Below are 21,962 nucleotides of genomic sequence, written 5' to 3' on the forward strand. Positions count from 1 at the left end.
CACTTCACTGAAAGTGCCTTTTTGGGCACTTTCCTTCTGCTCTGAAGTATGAAATTTAGGAAGAAGGAAACTACCACTAAAACTCAGACATTTGAGTAGCTCAGCTTAATTTGATTCACAGGGAGAAGGAAAGAGACTCCAATTTCTAAAAAATTAAAAATTCAATTTATGTATGTATAAAAGTATTCAATTACTGAAACACTGTTTCAAAAGTACTGCTCCGATATTTTCGGCAAAAATTTTGAAAAGTAATAATAATGAAATGTCTCATTTTATTTCTGTCCTGACAGCCAACAAAGAATGCCAAAATCAACTGATAACTATTTTAAACAAACAAACAAACAAGCATAAGTATATGAACAGAGTAATAATAGATTGACCAGAAGTAATTCGCTCTCTTCAAGCTTTTAGTTCAATTCCTGACAATTTAAAAGCTATGCCCCTCTAATCCAGAACTCGTCATTACAGGAGACCTACAACATTTCCCTAGGATGTTTACTGAAAGAATTCGAAATCTAAAATTTAATTATTCAGCATAATTCCAAAAGTATAGAACATTTTGAACCGATGGAGACACTTCATTTTTCTTAAGAATCTTTCATAATCTTAAATTGAGTCTAATTTTCATCCTGAATAATCATTATGATCGAAGAGTATTTGATCATAATTTTGAGCTGAAATTTCACGACCAGCAAAATATCGTTTGTCTAGCGCCTGCCGCGCCGTATCTGCTTCCTGTGGATTATCAAATCGCACAAATATCTTCACACTACCGTTTGCTGGATCTTGAGCTATTACAACCTGAAAAATACTATTATAGTTACATAGGTCCATAAAACTTTGAAGTCGAAATTTTTTTTCGAGAAATATTATGCCTCTATCAAAAAAGATAAAATATCGGAAATGAAATTAGAATTTATTGGTACATGTGAAATTTAGCACTCTCCACATTTATTAAGCATTGGCAAACAACACTGATGTTAAAAACGCATTCCAGTCGCTATCACAAGAAACAAAATTAAACTCTCAGTAAAGAAGTACGGAGTTCTTCATTATCATACTATTCAAGTTTACTGCCCTCCTTACCTCTTGCACTTTGCCATATTTGTTACATTCATCACGAATTTCACCCTCCAGTTCATCGTCGCATTCTTCAATCGTTACCATATTTTTCAGCACTATCACTGTTGATCGATTTGTTCGCATTAGTTTGTGCATTAACAGATGCCTTGCATCGTTCCCTAAGTGATGGACAAATTTAGTTATACATATTTCGAGGAAATTAGCGAAATAATTTAAACAAAATGACGATATATTCAACCAAAAAATCGGGTCAAAATACCCAAATATCAAGACCCAAGTTCGCTCTATAAAAAGAAATCCAAAATCAGCTCTATGACCAAAAGTCTTACCTCTGATTTCTAACCCTTCTTGAGCAGCCAGTGATACATCATCTGAATTAGCATTCTGCGCAGCCATCTGATCATTGAGTTCACCAGCCCGGCTTGCTGCTTCCAGTGCTTGAGGAGTGTTCAACTGCAATAATATCTACTCAAATTAAATATTAAAACGAAGTCCAAACCAAAAACCTCTAATCTAAAATAAAAAAAATGAATACAAGAGATTCTATGAAAATGTAAGCAAAAACGAATAAACCTGTGGTCCTTTTGGTACAACGGATATTGGCTTTTTCTTCTTCTTTTTCTGTGGTTTATCATCCGGTTTTGATCCTTTTTCTTTACTGCTCCCACTCGTCCTCTGCAAATCGCGTCGACCTGGTATGGAACTATCAGAAATAACCAAAGCCATACTACCGGAATCACTTGTTGATGCGTGACCAATTGCAAGCTGATCCATTACGCCATCAGTAGTAGCCATCCTGAATTTAACTTATCAGCTGTTTTTTCTTCCATTCAGAGTAAACCTTTGCTTTACACCTTTGTCCTCCGTCTACGTATTTTTTTTTTCCTTACTTTTGTTTTTATAAGATTTTAGTTCAATTAAACTCTGCAATCTTATCGTAAACTCGAGTCCGTTTCAGTAAACTCATTTCAACCTACTTCAGAAAATGCAGCAATTTATTCTAAACAGATTTTTTTTTTCTTTAATGGTCCAGTTTTAAAAATTTAAAAACTAACGTTTTACGATCTATAGGAGCAATGTTAGCTGGAAGTGGAGCAAATGTAGCAGGTTCAACAGCAGAATTTGTTGGAGTGGTAATGTTTATCCTCGATATTAATGACTGTGTAGACGACAATGTTGCAGGAGGTGGCGGTATTGAAGAAACCTGCACGATTTGCAAAATTTCAAAAACATACTCAGGACATTACCTTTGTTCGTAAATCTACATATAAAATTTTCTATTATAATACAGTGAACGTTTTCAGTTCTAGCCGGATGAGTACTTTTTCTTGAAATTTTTTGAAATCAATACGTACTGGTGGCGGTGGTACCGGAATTGTGGTAGCGGGTGTTGGTATTGATGTTATTACTTGTGGTGGCGGAATGCTAACAACTTGCACAGGAGGTGTCTGCACGGCAAAACCACCAAATCCTCGACGGGTACTACCACCAGCACCTGGAGGAGGTCCCGGTGGAAGTGGTGGCGTTGCAACAGGTGTAGGTGGCGTTGAAATCTAGAAGACAACAATAACACGTTGCACAAGAAAGGTTTCAAAGAATTAGTAAGTTTTAAAAACTTAGAAAGGAATTTCAAATTTTTATTATGTCTTTCATGTATTTCTGTCAGTTCAAGGTAAAACATTTCCTGGTATTTCTCACAACACAGTAGAACTCTCTAAATTCATGCATATTAAAAAGAGATACCTGATTAGGAACAACTACAGTAGATGGCGGAGGTGTTGGGGGAACAACCGCTGGAGCATACGGCTTTGCTCCTGTTACTGGTGATATTGTTGCAAGCCCGACCACTGGAACAGTTGTTATTCCAACAGGCGGAACTGTTGGAACACCTACCGGTGGCGCCGCTTGCATATTATATGGTTGCGGTGAGCTTTGCCGAACCGTAATACCTCCTGACAACTGTAAAAGCAACAGATGCGTTTTATGGATGCAAATTTTATGCAAATCAGAAGTTTTGAATTGAAAAAATTTGATAATGCTGAACGTTGATGAAGGATGCAGATTCAATCTAATTAAGTGAATGGATCACATTTCAGATTTGATTTAGTATCAAGTAGGTAATATATCCCACAGTTTATGGTTATATTTCAGCCTACCGGAGACGTGCTGGCAGTGTGAACAGGTGACTTCTTTGCAGTCATTTCTTCGGCTTGAATTTTAGCAGTAACTTCAGCAGCTGCAACAGCTGCAGCTGTCGGCAGATTCACGGCAGATGTGGGAACGATATATGTTAGTGCATCCGGTGGTGTGATACATTTCCCAACGCGTAAATACTGACCACCAAGGTCGAACATATTCATCCCAGCAATGGCTTCATTTGCTGACTGAGCATTACTAAATTCCAAATATCCAAAACCTCTGCAACATTGTTCAACTCTTATTTAATAGATCTATAGAATAAAAAAAAAAAAAATATCAAACTGAAATCGCCTGCAACAGTTTGAAAAATAATTGCTTACCAGTACGAAAAAAACATGTTTCCTTCAATTTCAACGACCGATTGGTGGGTGATAGAAGTAATTAAATTTCAGTAATTTTATGTTTCTACAGGAAAGAACCGTAAATGAAATATCTGTTAAGGCTCAAAAAATTCCATTAGGAAATGGCATAAACGAAATACTAAATATAATAGGACCAGGTAACACGAATAACATGTTCACAGTATAAAATGGCATCTGTATGCTTTTTACCTATGTCCGCTTCCAGCGTTCGGCCCCGTAGCTCTGGCTAGTTGACATTTTGTTACTTCACCAAATGCTTCAAATACACTTTTGAGATCAGATTCTGAGAGATCCGGATGAACCGATGCAACGTAGACCCTGGAAGGAGTTAACTAGAAAAGGAAGGACGTATGTGTCATAAGTCTCGAAAACCTAATTAATTTTCAAACAAATGTTTGCAAATACTCATACTTTTCGTATGCAGATAAAAGTGTAAAATTCTTAGTAGATAAAATTTTGTTGAAAAAGGTTTCATATAACTGCCAGTGAACAATTGGAAATTATTCGAGACACTACTATTATGATTACAATGATAAATTTTGTTGATAAAAGTTTCATATAATTGGCAGTGAACAACTGGAAACTATTCAAGGCACTAATATTATGATTACAATGAACTAAATCTTAGAAAAACAACCCATAAGTATCCAAATTTGAGGTACTAACCTATGATATGCTTTCGCTTCCTGCATCACCATTTCAATAATCGGCTGAGCTTGTGGCATATTTGATGGCCGTCCGACCTCAAAATTGAGATCAGTGTGTAATACTCGAGATCTACCTAATCTACACTCTTTTGAAGCATATAACTAACACCTGTGCATCTTAATAATGTTTTAGTAAGGATATTGAATAAAAGATCCGTCTATAAGAATTCAGCAGCCATGACAGTCCGTCCAGGATTACAAAAGAAAACACAATAAAAGATAATAAGATAATTAACTGACTAGAACATTAACCTTGAGATTGCGGCCGCCCATCAGCACACCGTTCATCGACTCCTGTGCTAAAAGCGCTGCCTCTGGGATTTCGTATTCCAAAAATGCGAAACCTTTGTGATGCTAAAATAGTACAACATGCAGTACAAGTTAGTTTCCTTATATAAACCAATTATTCTGCAAATCACGATCATCGACAACGACGATAATATCATTGGAGTTATCTAACCACTAAGTACAGAACCCTTTCAATATTAGGAACATCAACAAAAAGAATTCTAAACAGTATTTCAAATAAAACTAGCGACAATTCATAAAATCTAGTCTATAAACCGCTTTGTAGACTTCATTTTTTTACGTAACTTCACAAGGAAAGGGTAGAAACATTTTCTTATCATCTCATGCCGCCTGGATTGGTATGAACTAACCCCTGTAACGGCATCCCAACTCATATTAATTGATTTGATTGGACCAAATACACCGAAGGCATTCTTTATCATTTCTTCGCGAACTTCAAAACTGATCGAACCAATATAAACACGTGCCATAAGAGATAAAGCCTGTGCATACATTGCCACTTTTTGTTGCTGAAACAATAAGATGATTGCAGCACCAAAAATAGCACAGTCTTATGAATTGTAATGAAGACTAGTTCTGATGAAGATATATAAAAGAATTACTAAATTGCTCAGAAATTTAAAATCAGTAAAAATTTGTTAATTCACGCATTGCTCCCTTCAAGTCTCCAGAATCAGCTTTCTTCTATATGCAAAATTACAAAGAACTCCTCTTCATACAACTTATTCCTTCAATCAAGTAATATTATGAAGTTCAGAAACAACACACATTAACCTTCTTCTAAATAATTTATATACATGTTGCACTAACATTTTGCTGGTGTGCAAGTGTCTGTCTGAGAAGTACTTGCTTGATTGACTGTTCTTTAGCATATTTTTTTGCATCTGCTAACCAATCCTTCTGCTTGCTGCGCAATTTTACAAGGCCCAACCCGAGTAGCTGAGCCTCTTTCTTAGCTCCAGGCCCAACAATAATCTTGAAAAAAGAATGAAAGTTAAATTTTTTTGAAACGCCGCAGCTCAACTAGCAAACAAAACGCGGTATAGCTTGGTATTTTTATAAGAAATCGGATATTCACAACGATTCTGTTATATAACCTGCAGCACACAAAAAAATCTTTTCGAATCAGCTTTTGAATTATTCATCCACTTCCGGTATTACGATCTAAATCCTCACTCTGCAGCGGTAGCGAATCTGTCATTACAGGGATAATATGGAAGAAAAATTCATATAACTGATACAACACATATCTTTTTTAAACTTTTCCTTTTACAAAATACGCAACACAGGTTTCTACAAAAGGCAAAAATAACCGACAAAATGAGATAAAATAAAAATAGAAGAGAAAATAGTTCACGAGAAACTTACAGCGCCAGACTGCGGGAGAACGGGCATTGGTACGAGAGCTTCGCTTGGCATGTATGTTGTAACAGGTACTGTTGTAACATGCGATCCTGTAGTACCATTACTTTCTGAAAACAAAAAACAAAACAAAAGACGTGTCAATAAACAAGGAAACTTTCCAACTTATGAAATAATCCTGTAAAAACGAACCTGCTTTGACCTGCATTCCAATAACAGTCGTATGGTCTGGTTGTTGTTGTTCGAGTTCATCCATAATCTAAACAATATATGCCTCGATTCAAATTTACTCGTTCTGATCAATGTTGAAAACGCATGCGTAATAACACCCAGAAATGCTAATCTCAACCTACCTACTTCTTCTCATCGGACTATTGTCACCAGATGATAACACTCGACCACATTGGCTACTATCCACTCTCCTTGTGCTACTCCAATGCGATGGTTTTCGTCCAGCACAATTATCATGCAACGACACAATGGGAGCGCAATGAAACTCACATCAATTTACGGGATCCCAATAACGGCGTTGTCCAGAGCGTACCTCAATGCTGATCGTTCATAACATTCTTATTATGGGTACGGTATTCCAAAATTTTTAAATATGGTCGAATGACGGCAAATAATATATGTACTGTCTAAAGGCATGAATAACCAATAATGCGAAACGAAGTTGAAAATTAAAGCTCGAAATTTAATAAAGTCATGATTAAATGATTACAAAATTGGACAAGTTAAGGATTACTGACATCATTAATGAAGACAATAGAAAATTTTATAATCTAAAAATTGAAAAGTAAAAGATACATAATACAAGATAGATACAAATGAATGACGTCTGAACAGAGAATGACTATCAAATAATATTACTATGCTGATGCGACAGCTGAATAAATGTTAGAAATTCTTCCACAGAATAGAATAAAGGATGAGTAAGAACAAAAGAACGATGAAGTAATTTTAAATTTGATGATTTATTGTTACATGCCGATCACTGATGAACGGTATTAAATGACAAACTGAAAATATGGAAGAATGGAAAACTTGCAAACATATTCTGTAACACATTTTCTGATGAAATGTCAATTCTTGTCTGATATGTCAAATATAAGTATCTAGCAGAAATAAAATTACAAAAAACTAGCAAAAGTTAGCAGAGAGTCCAATCTTGACATGATAATGTTTTGGATTCTTCACAAGAAACGATAAATTAAAACGCTAGGCAATGCATGTTTCAAAAACTAAATTATTTCGTAATAAAAATATTTTAATTGGAATGATTTTACATCCACTATAAAGCATCTTCGGGATGTTCGCATCGATTTAAATAATCAGTTAGCCGTGCCACCAGTTTATCATTCTTATTCAGTGCATCTTGCAATCCATCCACCAGAAATTTTCGCTTCTCACGATTTCGTTGAACCTTTAAATTCTCAATCACAAATATTCAAAAATTATGCATATTTAGTCAGAAAAAAAAAAAAAAAAAACATGATAAAACATATGCAGTAGATAGAAGGAAGTAATTAGTGGGATACTTATGATTAATGAGCTAAGAACACGAAAATTTCTCGACAGTATTGATAATTCTGGTATTAATCGCCAATATTTTCTTCATATATAGTATATTTGCAGGCATATTAGCTTGTTATTATTTTATTATTTTTTATTAATTGTGAATATTTTCATTGGATGTTTTGCAATACAATATGCACATTTTAAATATTTTATTTCTATAAGCTCCAAAGTTTTCATGAAAATAAAAAAAGTTACTTGTTCTTCGTCGGTATTATCATTATTGATCTGCAAACTGTCAAGTGTTTCTAAGAGTTTCATACAATTTTCAGTGTATCCTTTCAGGCGTTTATCCATTCCCTTGATGTATCCTCGCCTCTCAGGATCTGTAGTACTTGATTTTCAGACAGAATGTGATATATTAATCTTTTTGTCTTAACCAGAAATGTCAATATTTATTTCATTCACTCAGGAAAAAACGGCCCTTCTTATATGAGTAGAGTGGTAAAACATAGTTAAACAGTAGATTAAGTATTATCCAAGCTAAACTAAAAGTTAATTGATATCAAAATTAAATCGATAACAGAGTTATGAAATACACTGAACTGTGAGTTGTTATTTGATGAAAATTATTAAATGATTACACAAGCAAGCAAGTCACAAAACCTTTTAAGAAGTTCTTCTCCAACTGGGTCAGATCATTTTCGTTCCTTGCATACGTTTTAGATATATCCATAGCATGCTTCCGCTCAAAATCAACCAAAAGCTTTAAAAATAGGTAAGTTTAAGCAGTTCTGAACTTAATAAAATTGTTGTCCTGATGGGTTTTGATTTCTATATTACATCACCGTACAACAAAAGACAGAGAAATTTTTTCCTAACAACTTAAAAAAGTTCAATTTAATTTGCAAGAAAAGCCTAACGAAATATACTTTAACACCAAGTGTGCCATTTCTAATAATTAGTTACCTATATTGCTAATGCTGTAGTGGAATAAAAGCTATTTTATATATAACAACCTTCCATCCAATATCTGTTGCCGTTGCCGGTGGTTTGCCAAGAATCAACAATTTATCATTTTCTTTAAAATTAAAAGATGACAGTGGAGTGGAATTATCACCCATCAAAATGCGTCCTAAATATAAGAATTTCTGCATTACGTAATTCCTTCCCTGACATCCTAATTTAAACACTACTGCATGATTAATTGATTGATTTCATTGATAATATTTTCATCACTATATTCCATAATACCGATGACAAAAAGATTTAGAAGTAAGAATTATTTTTTGACTTCTCAAAAAGATTATCATACCTCTGTGAACGATTTTTAAAGCAGTTGGACTAATATTGCACAATGAACAAATTTGCTGTTTGAGTGATCCAAACGTTGAGATCTTTCCTGCATCTACTGTACTCGTGCTAATAGTGCTATCCTCTTGAGCTGCTACAAAAATTGAAAAACTATTTAGCAGTGAGGTTTTACCAGGTTAAAAAAAAAGAAAAAAAGTTGGACCTGTCAAAAGATTCTCGTATTTATTATTATTTCATCAGTAGATTCATAATAATTGACTTTATTGCAAAAACTAACATTCATAATAACTTATTAGACCTTATTCTATCACTGTATATCCTCAAGATCAAGAAAAAAAAAATCGCAAATACGTTGTAATTTCCACTCTTTAAACTGTCTAATACTTAAGTAACACAATACGACTAGGAATATAATTTTAGATTAGATATAGAAAAATAACTTAAGCACTCCGAAAAAGCTTGTTAAACGAATGATTTGATGTATTCTTGGTGTTATTTTTTCAAAATTATTTTTTCTTATATAATTTCGATTGCAGATTACAATTCATATAACACTAAAGATACGGATAACCATGACATCAAAATATTCCATCAAAAATTAATATTTCCAAAAATACTCACAAATTTGTAACAAACATATTGACTGACAAAGAAAAAAATTTTTTCACTTACAAGTAGCTTCACTTTCAGCCACGTTATTTGAAAGTTCTTCAACGTCAACCTCTATAGGATAAACTTTAGTTGCACACGAAATATTTAATTTCATTGCGTACTTATTCAATCAATAAATCCTTGAAAAAAAGAAATTGAAATTAAAGAGTAACAAAACAAACAGTAATAAGTATCAAACAACACACGCTCTTATGGATAACGTATTTATAAACAAAATTAAATATTACGTAACTCGCATACTTGCTCATCATTATACGTGGCAAAAAAGTATTTTGTTGACGCTTTAGTAAATTTATTTACTGAACTTTTTAATTGCCTGATTATTTAGCTTTCGTTAGCAAAAAGAAAAAGCAACTGAAAAAAAGTTTATAAATTAAATAGTTAAATTGTTTACTCTTACCTAAAATTTAAATTACTTAGCCAATTACAAAACATTAGGATCAATCTCTTACTTCTCTCGAGCAAAATATATGTCTAGAAACCCTCTGTAACAGTCTTCCACGTCAACTTAATACCAAACCAATCACTGAGACCGCTTAGCATTCTATTAGATGGTATCTTTGAGATTAGGATTGCACAGATAGCATTTAAATGCCAACATGAAAAGTTGTTATAAAGCGTATTGATTCAGAGGCTAGAGCAAGGGAAGAAGCAGATACTTTAGAGAATCATAGGCAAATGCTACGTGTACACGTGCATAATAGTGTGTTCTCAGTGTATCTGCCTGCATGAGTCTAAATGTGTACGTTTTGCCTCCGTATATTTCTGCGTTTTTAACGTCTGTGTGTACGTTTTAGCGTTCACTGTACGTCCACGTTTGCGCATGCGTCTTGGTCGTATGCATGTGCGTGCCGCACCCGTTATATACGTTTTCTACATTTCTAAGCGTTTCACACTTAGATGTGTATGTGCGCACGTGTACCTACCTGTGATTACATAAACACACGCATATGTATACTTTTTGTGTTGACACACACCTCTTGCGTCTGTGCATCTGCGTCACATATGCACACGCACATACACTATTTCACACTCGTACTTGCCCGTGCATACGTGTTTTTTATATGAATATTTTGTGTGTACGTGTAGATGTGTGCAATGTGCGTCCTTAACGTTCACGTGCATTTATGTTTTTATGTTTCTATGTGCGCAGTGTTTTATGCATAATTGTATGTATGCGCACGCGTACGTCCTCGTATTTACGTCTATACATGTTTACGTGTGTTTTTTGCTTTGTCGTATGCATATTGCCCTTATTTAACGTGTGTGCACATTTACCTTCTGCATCATATGTACGTGCCCGTGCCTTTTAGTTCACGCACACGTTCGCGTTTTGCATTTGTGTGCACATGTCTGAAATGAATATGAAAAATATTCGTGTATTGAATTATCTAACACACGAACACGTATATAACAATCCCATGAACGAAAACTTTGTATAGATTTTATAGTTTTCAAGAAGTTATATTTCCAATTTGCTATAAAACTAAATAATTGTCATTAAATTGGATATGGAATAGTATGAGGCGTATTAATTTTAATGCCTTCGAAGTCTCTTGAGATTTCATCGCAAAAATAGATTTTGAAGCAAACAATTCAAGATTGCAGTTGAAACCTTTTCGAACTAGTTGCTCTGCTGTATAAGTTATCTTTTCTTGAATACATATTTTTTATTCATTTGATAAATTAATTTCATGTCGAAGACAATCGAATCCTTATCCTTATTTGCACATCAAAATTATTGAGTTTATTCCACTTCTTGCATGGTGTGATTTACAAAACGTTTTCACGTGAGTCATGCTATACAAAATAATCACTTCGTAAAATGCTGTATTATCTACAAGAACAATAACATCTAAACTAAAGGTAGGAGTAAAGATGAGTACATAGAATTCCACTCTCTCTTAAAATCCAAACAAATATCACAACACTAATAAATAATTAAGAATATGGATAAGAATTATTTCCGATCTTTAACACTAAAGGAAGGAAGTACTTTATTTATTGTTACGCCACTAACTTGCAGATTCGAACTACCACTAGTTCCTGACGATGCGGATTTCTTTGCTGAAATAATTCTCAGACATTTTAAACAAAAGACATTTTTCATAAGCGACATGAATGGATGGGAAAAAACTTTTCCCATAAATTTTGACTTTTAGAATCCAACTGAAATTAAATTCCACATTAAACCCAAACAAATATCACAGCACTAATAAAATAAAATAATATTAATGCAGAAAATAAGTACAAAAGCAAAAATAAATGAAAAAGATTTCTGCAATATTACAAGATTACCTTTCTTAGCAGCGAAGTTCGAGAATGTTACTAAGATATCGTTTTCCGGTTTGAGCGGCTGAATTCTTTCCTCTGAAGACTTTCGCATGCTTCCTTTATCATCCTGCAGTCAACAAATTCATGAGAAAATGACCTGTGTTAACTTTATTGCTTGTATTAAGTATCTTATATATAACGCTAGCACAAGGATCATTCTCGTACTCTATCCAGGAAGTACTTAACAAATTAAAATCTAACATCCTGCAAATGGTTTTCTTTAGTTTATCCAAAAATTGGAATGAAAAAAAAAATCACTTTTCTAAAATTAGTAACTGACTTCGAACAACTTGACCCCATTTTCTCGTCCTGCAAGAGATAGCAATAAAAAAAAAGCAAGTAAAATCTTGTCTTTCAAAATACAATTATTAATATATTGCAGTATGTAAACATGAATAATGAATAAAAGATTAGTGAGAATGCGATAATGCAAGATAGTTGGCATTATGATGAAACAAATGGACTGTCAGTGCGTATCCAAACTTAAATCAGAGCGCAGTACGATGATTTAAATATAAAATCATACATCGCGGTCTTTGCAATCATTACAAACGAATAAGAAACGTGGATCTTTGGCCTGTAAAGCTGTAATTTCAGGACGAGCGCATTTTTGGTGAACAGTTTTGCCACATTCTTCACAGTCCAAGATCGTATTACTTGGCAAACTCGTTGTACCACTACATGCATAACAAACCTGTAAAAACAATCAGATTATGGAAAGATGAATTATAGAACTTCGTATGATAATTATTACGATTAAGAACACTACTCGAATAATAAGGAATGAGTAATAAAGGAGATTGATGTATACTAGTGTGCTATTAAAAGTTACTGTCAAATATTATATTATTCATTATTGAATAAGATTGAAATCGTTGGTCAACCGTTAATAATTTCAATGAACTTACTTTACAATTTTTGTTCTGAGACCCAGAAAATTTTCGTGAAGTATTGTCATCAGAATCATCGCTTAATTCAAACTGAGATAATAACAATGATGATGGAATTGGTGAACTATTTACCACTGACTGGAAGCATTAGGAATTTTTACAGAAAATCTTAAACGTAGGAAAGCAAAACAAAAGTTTTTACAGAAAAAAATATGGCAAACTTAAACTAGCAACAATAAATCCACTAACATTTTTAGTATTCGACTTTAGTTTCAGTTTCTCCTTAGCTTCTAACTTCGATCGCGGAATATTTATTGAACGCATATCGCCTACAAGAACCTTCTTTTAGCACGCAATATATTTAGAAAAAAATTGAAATGCTTTTCACGACATACATTTTATACAGCCTAATCCAACATGGCTTAATAGTCCAAGCCGCGAAAATGAAAATCGTACTAATCATCAATCGTAGCGATAAATCGTTAATAGAATGAGGAACATAAGTGAACATATGATAGAGTTCAAAATTGAAAACAAAACAAAAAAAAAAAAGCAACCAATGTCATGATTGCGGATTGATAAAAGAAATTTAAAAAACTGTTTGAAATTAAAAGACTAAATTACCTTTATTAACATCCTGATGAGTTTTCTTGGATAATGGTGCTTTAAGTTCCTTACTATCAGCTTCATCATCCGATAGCCACATAACATTCAAATCATGTTCTTGATAATAAGCCGCTAACTGTAAATAACAAAAATCTAGTGAAGCAACGAAGTTCACACGAACTCAGCATAAATGATTCCTCTTATAACGCCTTAATGAGCATCTTGAAGGAATGCTCATAAGAAAAAAGATTTTAACTAAATAGGTCAAAAATTAAAAAACAAACTCTAGTTTTCTTAAATCAAAGACAGTTTCAAAAACACAGAATTACAATTGATTTGCTAGTTCTAACATTAAATTAATTTTGCGATGATATAATTTTTCGTTTATCTAAACAATATTATGAAGGTATGAGAATTTATTACCTCATCATGCATCTGACGTAATCGATCACAAGAATCCTCTTCAGCACTTTGAAACAGTTCACATAATTTTGCAAAAAATTCTTTGCCAAAACGCAACTTTGCATCTGATGGTAACTTTCTCTTCATCGACACTATAGCAGCTAACTTCTCACTTATATTTTTTATTTTCTTGAAGAAAAAAATTAAGTGAAACTTTCCGAGGTCAAATAATTCAAAGCATTGAAACTAACATTTATTTCGTTCCTTTTCACGTTTCCGACGTTCCATCATGGCAACTGATGAAACGAACTGCTTAGATGATTTTGTTGTTGAAATCATCTGTGTGATATTTTAATGCACTGATATCTCCTCCCTATCACTTCTGTAAATTTCGCCCCAAATATTATAATTTGAATTGACTCTTACAATTGATTAATTAGAAAAAACGGAAGTGAAAAGATAGCATAGAAATACTTTCGGATAAGTCATCTCTGATAACTTGATGATATTAGAAGACTCTTATCACCACTAAAATTCTTAACACTGTTAGTAAATCTTCAACAGAGACATATCTTGCTCTATAATCAGTAATACTCTCCCCACAAACAATACTCTTCCTTCTTTTACTCTCAGTTACTATAACATTCTAATCTCGATTTTTGTGCGTTATTTCTTCATTTTTAATCACTATAGCCAATGCCCAAAAACACTATTTCCTGTATTTCTCTCGTTCTCAAGCCGGATATTATTTCGAATTTACCAATTCATAATTCAATCCACCAATATTCTCTTTTGATAACTCATCATCTCTGCTCTCATCCATTGTCTCAATATATTCTCGCTCTTACAGTGTCTACAACTGTGCTACGCTTTGTGCAATTTGAAATCTCAAATACAGGGATGGCAGTGATTTCACAGAAGGACGGCGGTGATTGCATGAAAGAGTGGTAGTGATTTTAAGAAGAATGGCGGTGATTTCATGGAGAATTGGCTGCTTTCATATTTAAAAATACAAGTGAGAACAATAGAACCATGTGAGATTGTTTAATAAAGAGCAAATGATGATAACTTTTCATTGTAAGACAATAAAGAATACAATTTGATGTGTTATTCCGTGTTTCCGGAATTACACCGACCGGTTGTCCGAAAGAATGATATTATCATCCATTATTAAACAATTGACATGTTTAATTTTATGGTATCACTTGAAAATATTGACTTTTTTTGGTGTTGAGACTGTAATCACTTTCCAATTTAGAAAATTGGAAGGTACCAAGAAAATAATTTTTTTTTTAGTTCTTGAAAATTTTTTATTTTTCTTTCTTTCAACATAAAATCATAAATTGTCAGAAAGTATTCAGAATACAAAATTTGCTAATACAATAAAAGTACTGCCAAGTATGATTCATCTAGCTAACATTTTCCTATGATAATATTACTGTTAATTTCATATATGTTAGTATCTTTCGTACTAAAATCTATCAGTCACAGTTTTATCTCAAAATACTTTAAAGAAATGTTCAGTTCTCATTTAAAATATTTCATTATAGTTCGTCAACTTATTTTGCATCTAAAATATCACACTGTCAATCATTAATATGGGATAAAGGTATACCAAATACCGTTCAATGTGCAATTTCTGATCCGTTGAAATGGTACATTGGTGAAAACGTAATAAATACTACAGATTCAAGATACCGCAAAATGTTTTTTTTTTTTTTTTTTTTTTTTTTTAATTTGAAAGATCTTTTTTTTTTTTGTAGAACTTTGATTACATTTAAATTTCTTTCTATATATATATATTTTTTTTTTTCACATTACTTCTTTCTTTATTTTAAAAAAGGGGGAAAGGAAGAGAAGAAAAAAAGAAAGATAAATAAAAATAAAATCAAAAAATGACAAAATTATATGATTGACTGACATTTTTGTTAGTATTAAAGTGTCACTTAAATGATGTTAATTATACTCAATTTCATATATGTAATATAATTAATATCGAAACAATTTACACATTAAAATATTATCTTGCATTAGAAATCATACTTGTAATGTATTAGAAATAACTGACATTTGTTAATTCCGTAATTTTTTAAATTGTGATTTTTTCTAAATTGATTTTGTCCATTTATTTTCAATCGATTTTAGACTAACCAAATATCTTATTGCTATACCTTACATAAAATTATAGTTTTTCTTTTAGCACTAATCCGGCAATAATATGCTAGAATCAATTTCTTGTTACTTACTGAAAATTAACAGTGATATGAGATTCAATGAAAATTTCTGAAAATGATTCAATGAAAATTTCTGAAAATGATCAGATTTCAGTTATGGATATATACCAAATGGTAGAAATCTTTATGTTTATCATCCAAAACATAATCAAATAATCAAATGTTCCAAAAATTTGACCTCATATTGTTATCGCATAAGTAAGATTACCAATTTTTTTTAAAAAAAAAAAATGTGATGGAATATATGATATATGCTTTTAATATTAATATGATAAGATAAAATTCTTATGTATTATTTCAAAGTTTCATTTTGGTTTTTTCTGGTTTCTTTTTTAAGCTTATTTGAATGATTGTAATATTTTATATAAATAAATAATGATTATTTGATAAAATATTTTGCAAATAATGATTGTTTTGTAGTTTTAAAACGATGTCTTCCTAAGACATGCCAAAATAATGGCCAATGCAAAATGATTGATTCGAATACACCAATTGAACGAGTGACCTGTTTATGTAAACATCTCTCAAAAGGATATAAATGCAATGAAAGTAAGTTGAAATCGAAATTAATAGTTTGTAAAGGATACAATTAAATATGTTAGATTTAGTATGAAGATTTTTCCATTTTTTTTTTTTTTTGAATATAAAAATTCAGAATTGTTTGTGTGACAAAATGCAGCACAAGAATGAATGACAAATCTGTGATACATCAGCTAAAACTATTTTTATTTTTAAGTCTGAAAAAGAAGTTTAACTAAATGAAATTGTTTGAAATTTTCAATTGATTGTTATTAATTTCAAATTTTTTTAATTATTTTCAAAATTTTTCTATTTTCGGCAAATTTCTGATGTGCACTTAGTTTTTTTTTTTTTTTTTTTAAGGATATGAAAGTGTGGCATGGGTAACAGTATTACTTTGGTTAGCTGTATTATTCGAAATAACAATGATTATTGGAGCAATTTATCGTAATGAGTAATTATTTCATTTTATTTTTTTTTTTCATCTTCACTTTTAATTTTCCAAAATTTTATTTTATAATTTAAACAGAAACAAAAAAAAAAAAATTAAATGTAAAAATTTACTAATTATAGAATTAAATATCTGAATTTGACATTGCTTTATTATTTTTAAATATTTTAATTGTATAATAGGAAATTTTACAAATGTCTATAACAGTTGTCATTTCATATAGGAATCAAAATGTTTATAAGGGTGCTATAAATCGCCGTTTTGTGGATATACTTGGTGAGTCTGATGAATTATTCCAATGAAATAAAAAGTATTACTTGTATATTCAATGCATTTTATTCTTTTATTTGCACACAATCTTTTACACTTCTCATTTCTATTTTTATTTGTTTTTTTTTTTTTTTTTTTTTTTTTTTTTTTTGCCAATTTTTGATTGTTGAATTTAAATTTTAACTATTACAATTATATAATGAAATTTTGTTATGTTCAATTTATGGAATGTGAAATAGCTGATAAAATATGATTATTATATGTGTTATTCTCATAGTACCAGATAATGCTAATCATCAAATCACTTCATTATAAATTACTGTTTTTAAAAAAGTTGAACTTAATTATAATATTTTCTATTGAAATATATTTTATTTGATTACTTCAGAAACAAATTCAATCATTGTTATTACATCGTCTAATTTAGGCTATTGTTATACGATAGTAGCAGTAGAAGTAAAGGAAAAAAAAATTTATTCGAAATATTAATTTTAAAATATTACTTTATTATTCACACCACTAATACAACGAGACATATTTTATTAATTGCTTAGCTAATTACAATTGACATTTGTTTATGATTTTGCTAAAATAAATTAAATAATTTCAATAGCACTGGAATAATTCATTAATTAATGCTAATGTGATAAATTATAATGCTTAACTGATATAATTTTAATGAAATCATTTGTACTATTAATCATAAATTACAATCATTTGCAATATTATGTAATAAATGCATAAATGATGAACCACCAGTGCCTATTTTCGAATTTCCTTTTGCTGGTAAAATGATAAATTTTGTTACCTATAAAATATATAATTAATTAATTAATTAATTAATAATACGATCCTTTTCTCTTTTTTTCTTTTCAACTATTTCAACTTAACTTACCACACTTATATGTACTTCTCGAAATTTCTTTACAGCACAGAGTGCTTGCTGATAACCAAATGCATTTCGTAGATTTGAAATTTTAGCAGCATTTTCTCGAACCCATCCAATAAATTGACGATGTTTTGGTGGCATATATTCACGATGTTGTGCTAAAAATGCTTCTACATCATCTGCATGCTTAATTCCAAGAAATGCATCAATAACATGAAATGTTGAACTTTGTGCTGCTGAACCTCCATGAAGTGGTTGTGGTCCCAAATTTTCTTTTCCTAAATTTACAGATTCTTTTATCATTATTGAAAATAATTTTTATTTTTTTAACTAATTTCAACAATTAAATTTGCTACAATGAAATTAAAAGTTTGATAGTGTAGAAAATGTAAATTAGCTAATTTGGATTTGATTTAAGCTATATGCTAATTAAAATTAATATAAACTATAAAGCAAAAAAATAAATAAATAAAAATGAATAATTATTTACCCTCAAATATAATACCACCCTGTTCTGCTAATGCATTTTGAGTATAACCAGATAGAAAATAACGCAAATTATTGTAGAAAATATTTGGTGGAACGTATTCTTCCATACGCTGTGCAAAATTTATTTCAAGAATTTATTGAACGAAATTAACAAAAATAAAAAAAAGGAAGCTTTTTCTTTTTTTTTTTCAGAATTGGCTCATTGCTTTTTTTCATTATCATACGCCAAAATATTCGCTTTTGATATTTAATTACATTTATGAGTAATTAAAATTTAAATATCAAAGTATAATCTAATTAGATATGGTTTCGATTACTTCAAATAAGACTTCAAAAATTTAACCGATCAATTGGCTAATTGAATTTAATTTGTTGAAATTCTCATTTGATCCATTTTAAGCTTGCAAAAATCAAACCTTTCTAATCAGCAAATCTCATTTAATTCATTAATTACGTTATAACATCAAACCTGAATAGTGCTTGTCACCTTTGTCACTGCATTACAAATATGCTGCATTGTTGATTGCTCAATTTTGCCATGCAAGCATGCACTTGCAATTGCACATATTGCTTCAGCCAATTCAGCTTCTATCTGTGTAATGGTAAAAAGACTGATATGATAATATAATAAAATTTGTAACAAAATGATGTAATTAAAACTTTTTTTTTTTTTTTAATTGTCAAATACAACAAATATATGTTTTAATTCGCAAGTAAAAATTACAATAGCCAAAATTACAATATAATTTAATTTGCTATAATTTTGAATAATTTAAATGTGCTTCAAAAATTCAATCAATCAATAAGCTAATTAATATTAATTTATCAAAATTCTCATGTCACTCAACAAAAAAAAAAAAAGAAAAAAAATGGAAAAAGTAAAATTCATATTAATTAAAAAGTAATTAATCTCCAACTTTACCTAACCTGAGCAGTAAGTGTAAAGAACCATCGATTAGCAGGATGTTGAGTGAAACGAAATGTGATAATATCAATTACTGATGCATTAAAAATTGTTGTCTCTTTTATTGGCTTCCAATTAGCTAAGCAAACTGATGCATGGCAGACAATTGGCTTTAAGTCTAAACGTTTACATACATCAAATAAAGGCACTGAAATATTTGCTGGAATTGTTAATCGAGCCTGAAAAACACACAAAAAAAAAGTTTTTTAATCTTTTTAATAATAAAATTTTGAAAAAAAAAATTGAAAAAGAAAAAAAAAATTTTTTATTTATGAAATTTTTTCAAATAATTTGGCAATAATTAGAGTATTCGTTTTTTTTTTTTCATCTTTTTTACATAAATATATTTGATATATAAAATTGTTCCACTAATAATATTTGAGCATTTCCAAAGTGATAAATGTTTCTGATAAACAAAGCTTATCAGTGATCACCTTATCAGGTCCATCTTGCCAAACATGGCCAGCTGCTAATGTTACTAATAGAAGATGAGCCAAGCGTAATTCATTATTTGTGCTAAGCTTATGCGTTGTTAGCAATGGAAGTTGTTGTAAACGTTCTTCCAACATATTTTTTTCTATTAATTCTTGAATTTCATCTAAAAAATTTTCTTAAAAAAAATTTTTTTTTTTTATCATTCATTTATAATTCTTTTTTAATTAAACGAATTTACAAACATTACAATTTAAAATTAATAAATGCATTTATCGGAAATTTAATTGTTAATGACAAATTCTGATGGCAAAGTTAAAATACATTGTACATATATCTAAAATATACTTAAAAATCAAATGAATTACCGGTAATTTGATGCCATAAATTAAATTCTTCCGGAAGTTTTGTTAATGGATTTGGAAGTAGAAAACCCATCCTTTGGTCAATTTCAAAATAATTTAAAATATCTAACAAATCATCATCAATCATTTTATATATTGATATTTTACTAAATTTGTTTAATGCGTAATTTTAAAATTTTTCGTCCTGAAAAATGCAATTAATAAATTATGTGATATATTAAAATTACTGTTAAAGTTTCCATTTATTGACTTTGTTATATCGAATAATATGAAAAGAAATTGTACTCAAATCAATGATTTTAAATTAAAGTATTTTTATTATTTTCCATTCATTTTTATACCATTTTCTAAATTAATGCATTTGACAAATTGTCATATGACATTTGCAATGAAAACATTTATGTTTAAAATTATAATATTTACTTTTTTTAAAACTGAAATACTTGTCGTATATATCTGTAATGGAAATTAATAACAGAAATGGCAAGATATACCATATTTAAATTAACGACAATAATTTTCCAAATGGCAATCAGTCATAATTCTTAGATTACAATATTATTAGTATATTTCATTTCCACGTAAGTAAAATGTAGTATTATATTTTTAGATAATACTATTAAAATATTGATAATTTTAAGTAAAAATCAATGTTAATGACAGAAAACAGCAGACTTTATTACAACGTTTGTAATACAGCAAGTAGGAATGAAATGACTGTTAACAAAATGTCACCAATTTTTATATCTAATCGAAAAGTGTCACTGCTAGCAGAAACTGAAAGAAAAAAAAAAATCGTTGAGTATGATTAATTAATTTCATCTGAATTAAGAAAAATCAAGTTGTATAAATTTCAATTTAAAGAAAAAAGGAAATTTGTTATTGATTTATTCGACAACATTTTTCAATTTTTTTTTTTTTTTTTTTGTATCCGAAATTGATTTTTCTTTTTCTCAGAAATTACGAGAAATTCATTTCCAACATTGTTTCCATTATCATCGAACAATGATATGAGAAATTATCAAACAAAGAGTAACTTATCACATTACTTTAACTGAAATTGAATCCTTTACAAATTCAACTTTTGCATTATAAATTATACTTTGAATAAATTTTTTGAATAATTTGCAGACTTAATGAAAAATAACAAATTTCAAATAAATTAAAAGAAGTTATTAGTTTTGATAGTGTTTTAATTTTCTCTCGCATTATTAGGATCAAATTTTAATTTAGCGTTGAAAATTCTCACTTCGGTTGAATTTATTTTCTGCAACAAAAATTTACAATCAGTCAATAAAGGAAATATATTGGAAATCGTTTGATGATCAATAATTAAGCTTAATATGTGAAATTTAGCTCAGATTCAAATTTTATGTTTAAAAAATTTGCTGGTAAAAAAATGGAAAGCTACCGTTCTACCATTAATATAATAACATTTCATCAGTATATTGGAATAGATTAACAATAAATCAAGTATTTGTAAATTTCCAACTATTTTTTGAAAATTTCTAACTTATTTTGCTAATAAATGATAATAGTAATAAATAATAATTTTGCAAATTCACAATGTTGTCAACTTAATCCATATTTTGCT

At 30.2% G+C, this 21,962-nt stretch overlaps 5 protein-coding genes across 9 annotated transcripts; 1 reads left to right on the top strand and 4 right to left on the bottom strand.

Moving 5' to 3' along the window:
• Positions 1-624: 624 nt before the first annotated feature.
• Bma-rnp-6 (Rnp, putative) lies at positions 625-6,278 on the bottom strand (the record flags this gene model as incomplete). Of its 4 annotated transcripts, none has more annotated exons than XM_043081574.1 (15): positions 625-801; positions 1,087-1,241; positions 1,413-1,536; positions 1,657-1,879; positions 2,139-2,287; positions 2,439-2,636; positions 2,827-3,042; positions 3,240-3,501; positions 3,834-3,962; positions 4,311-4,387; positions 4,604-4,705; positions 5,011-5,169; positions 5,471-5,635; positions 6,029-6,132; positions 6,215-6,278. In XM_043081574.1, the coding sequence occupies 15 exons, from the start codon at positions 6,276-6,278 to the stop codon at positions 625-627; spliced, it is 2,304 nt and encodes a 767-aa protein (XP_042937508.1). The 4 variants fall into 4 exon arrangements, with proteins under 4 accessions (XP_042937508.1, XP_042937509.1, XP_042937510.1 ...); XM_043081575.1 differs by having other exon boundaries at positions 4,592-4,705; XM_043081576.1 differs by lacking the exon at positions 6,215-6,278 and having other exon boundaries at positions 6,029-6,079.
• Positions 6,279-7,313: 1,035 nt separating this feature from the next.
• Bma-bag-1 (BAG domain containing protein) lies at positions 7,314-9,617 on the bottom strand (the record flags this gene model as incomplete). The annotated part of the gene is made up of 6 exons (XM_001902447.2): positions 7,314-7,445; positions 7,796-7,923; positions 8,204-8,303; positions 8,557-8,672; positions 8,853-8,984; positions 9,524-9,617. The coding sequence occupies 6 exons, from the start codon at positions 9,615-9,617 to the stop codon at positions 7,314-7,316; spliced, it is 702 nt and encodes a 233-aa protein (XP_001902482.1).
• A 1,866-nt stretch (positions 9,618-11,483) lies between these two features.
• Bm10593 (PHD-finger family protein) lies at positions 11,484-14,094 on the bottom strand (the record flags this gene model as incomplete). Its single annotated transcript, XM_043081578.1, has 9 exons — positions 11,484-11,590; positions 11,822-11,924; positions 12,116-12,166; positions 12,384-12,551; positions 12,766-12,885; positions 12,997-13,076; positions 13,372-13,489; positions 13,777-13,907; positions 14,007-14,094. 9 exons carry the CDS (start codon positions 14,092-14,094, stop codon positions 11,484-11,486), a joined length of 966 nt encoding a protein of 321 aa, XP_042937512.1.
• An 812-nt stretch (positions 14,095-14,906) lies between these two features.
• On the top strand, positions 14,907-17,261 carry Bm1447 (Uncharacterized protein; the record flags this gene model as incomplete). Its single annotated transcript, XM_043081579.1, has 6 exons — positions 14,907-14,953; positions 15,306-15,461; positions 16,084-16,187; positions 16,410-16,538; positions 16,872-16,962; positions 17,183-17,261. 6 exons carry the CDS (start codon positions 14,907-14,909, stop codon positions 17,259-17,261), a joined length of 606 nt encoding a protein of 201 aa, XP_042937513.1.
• Positions 17,262-17,929: 668 nt separating this feature from the next.
• On the bottom strand, positions 17,930-20,495 carry Bm10594 (indoleamine 2,3-dioxygenase, putative; the record flags this gene model as incomplete). Of its 2 annotated transcripts, XM_043081580.1 has the most annotated exons (7): positions 17,930-18,037; positions 18,125-18,396; positions 18,609-18,717; positions 19,077-19,199; positions 19,535-19,750; positions 20,006-20,169; positions 20,372-20,495. In XM_043081580.1, the coding sequence occupies 7 exons, from the start codon at positions 20,493-20,495 to the stop codon at positions 17,930-17,932; spliced, it is 1,116 nt and encodes a 371-aa protein (XP_042937514.1). The 2 variants fall into 2 exon arrangements, with proteins under 2 accessions (XP_042937514.1, XP_042937515.1); XM_043081581.1 differs by lacking the exon at positions 17,930-18,037 and having other exon boundaries at positions 18,116-18,396.
• Positions 20,496-21,962: the final 1,467 nt, after the last annotated feature.

Source organism: Brugia malayi (assembly GCF_000002995.4).
Source record: "Brugia malayi strain FR3 genome assembly, contig: Bm_v4_Chr4_scaffold_001, whole genome shotgun sequence".
Taxonomy (NCBI): Eukaryota; Metazoa; Nematoda; class Chromadorea; order Rhabditida; family Onchocercidae; genus Brugia; species Brugia malayi.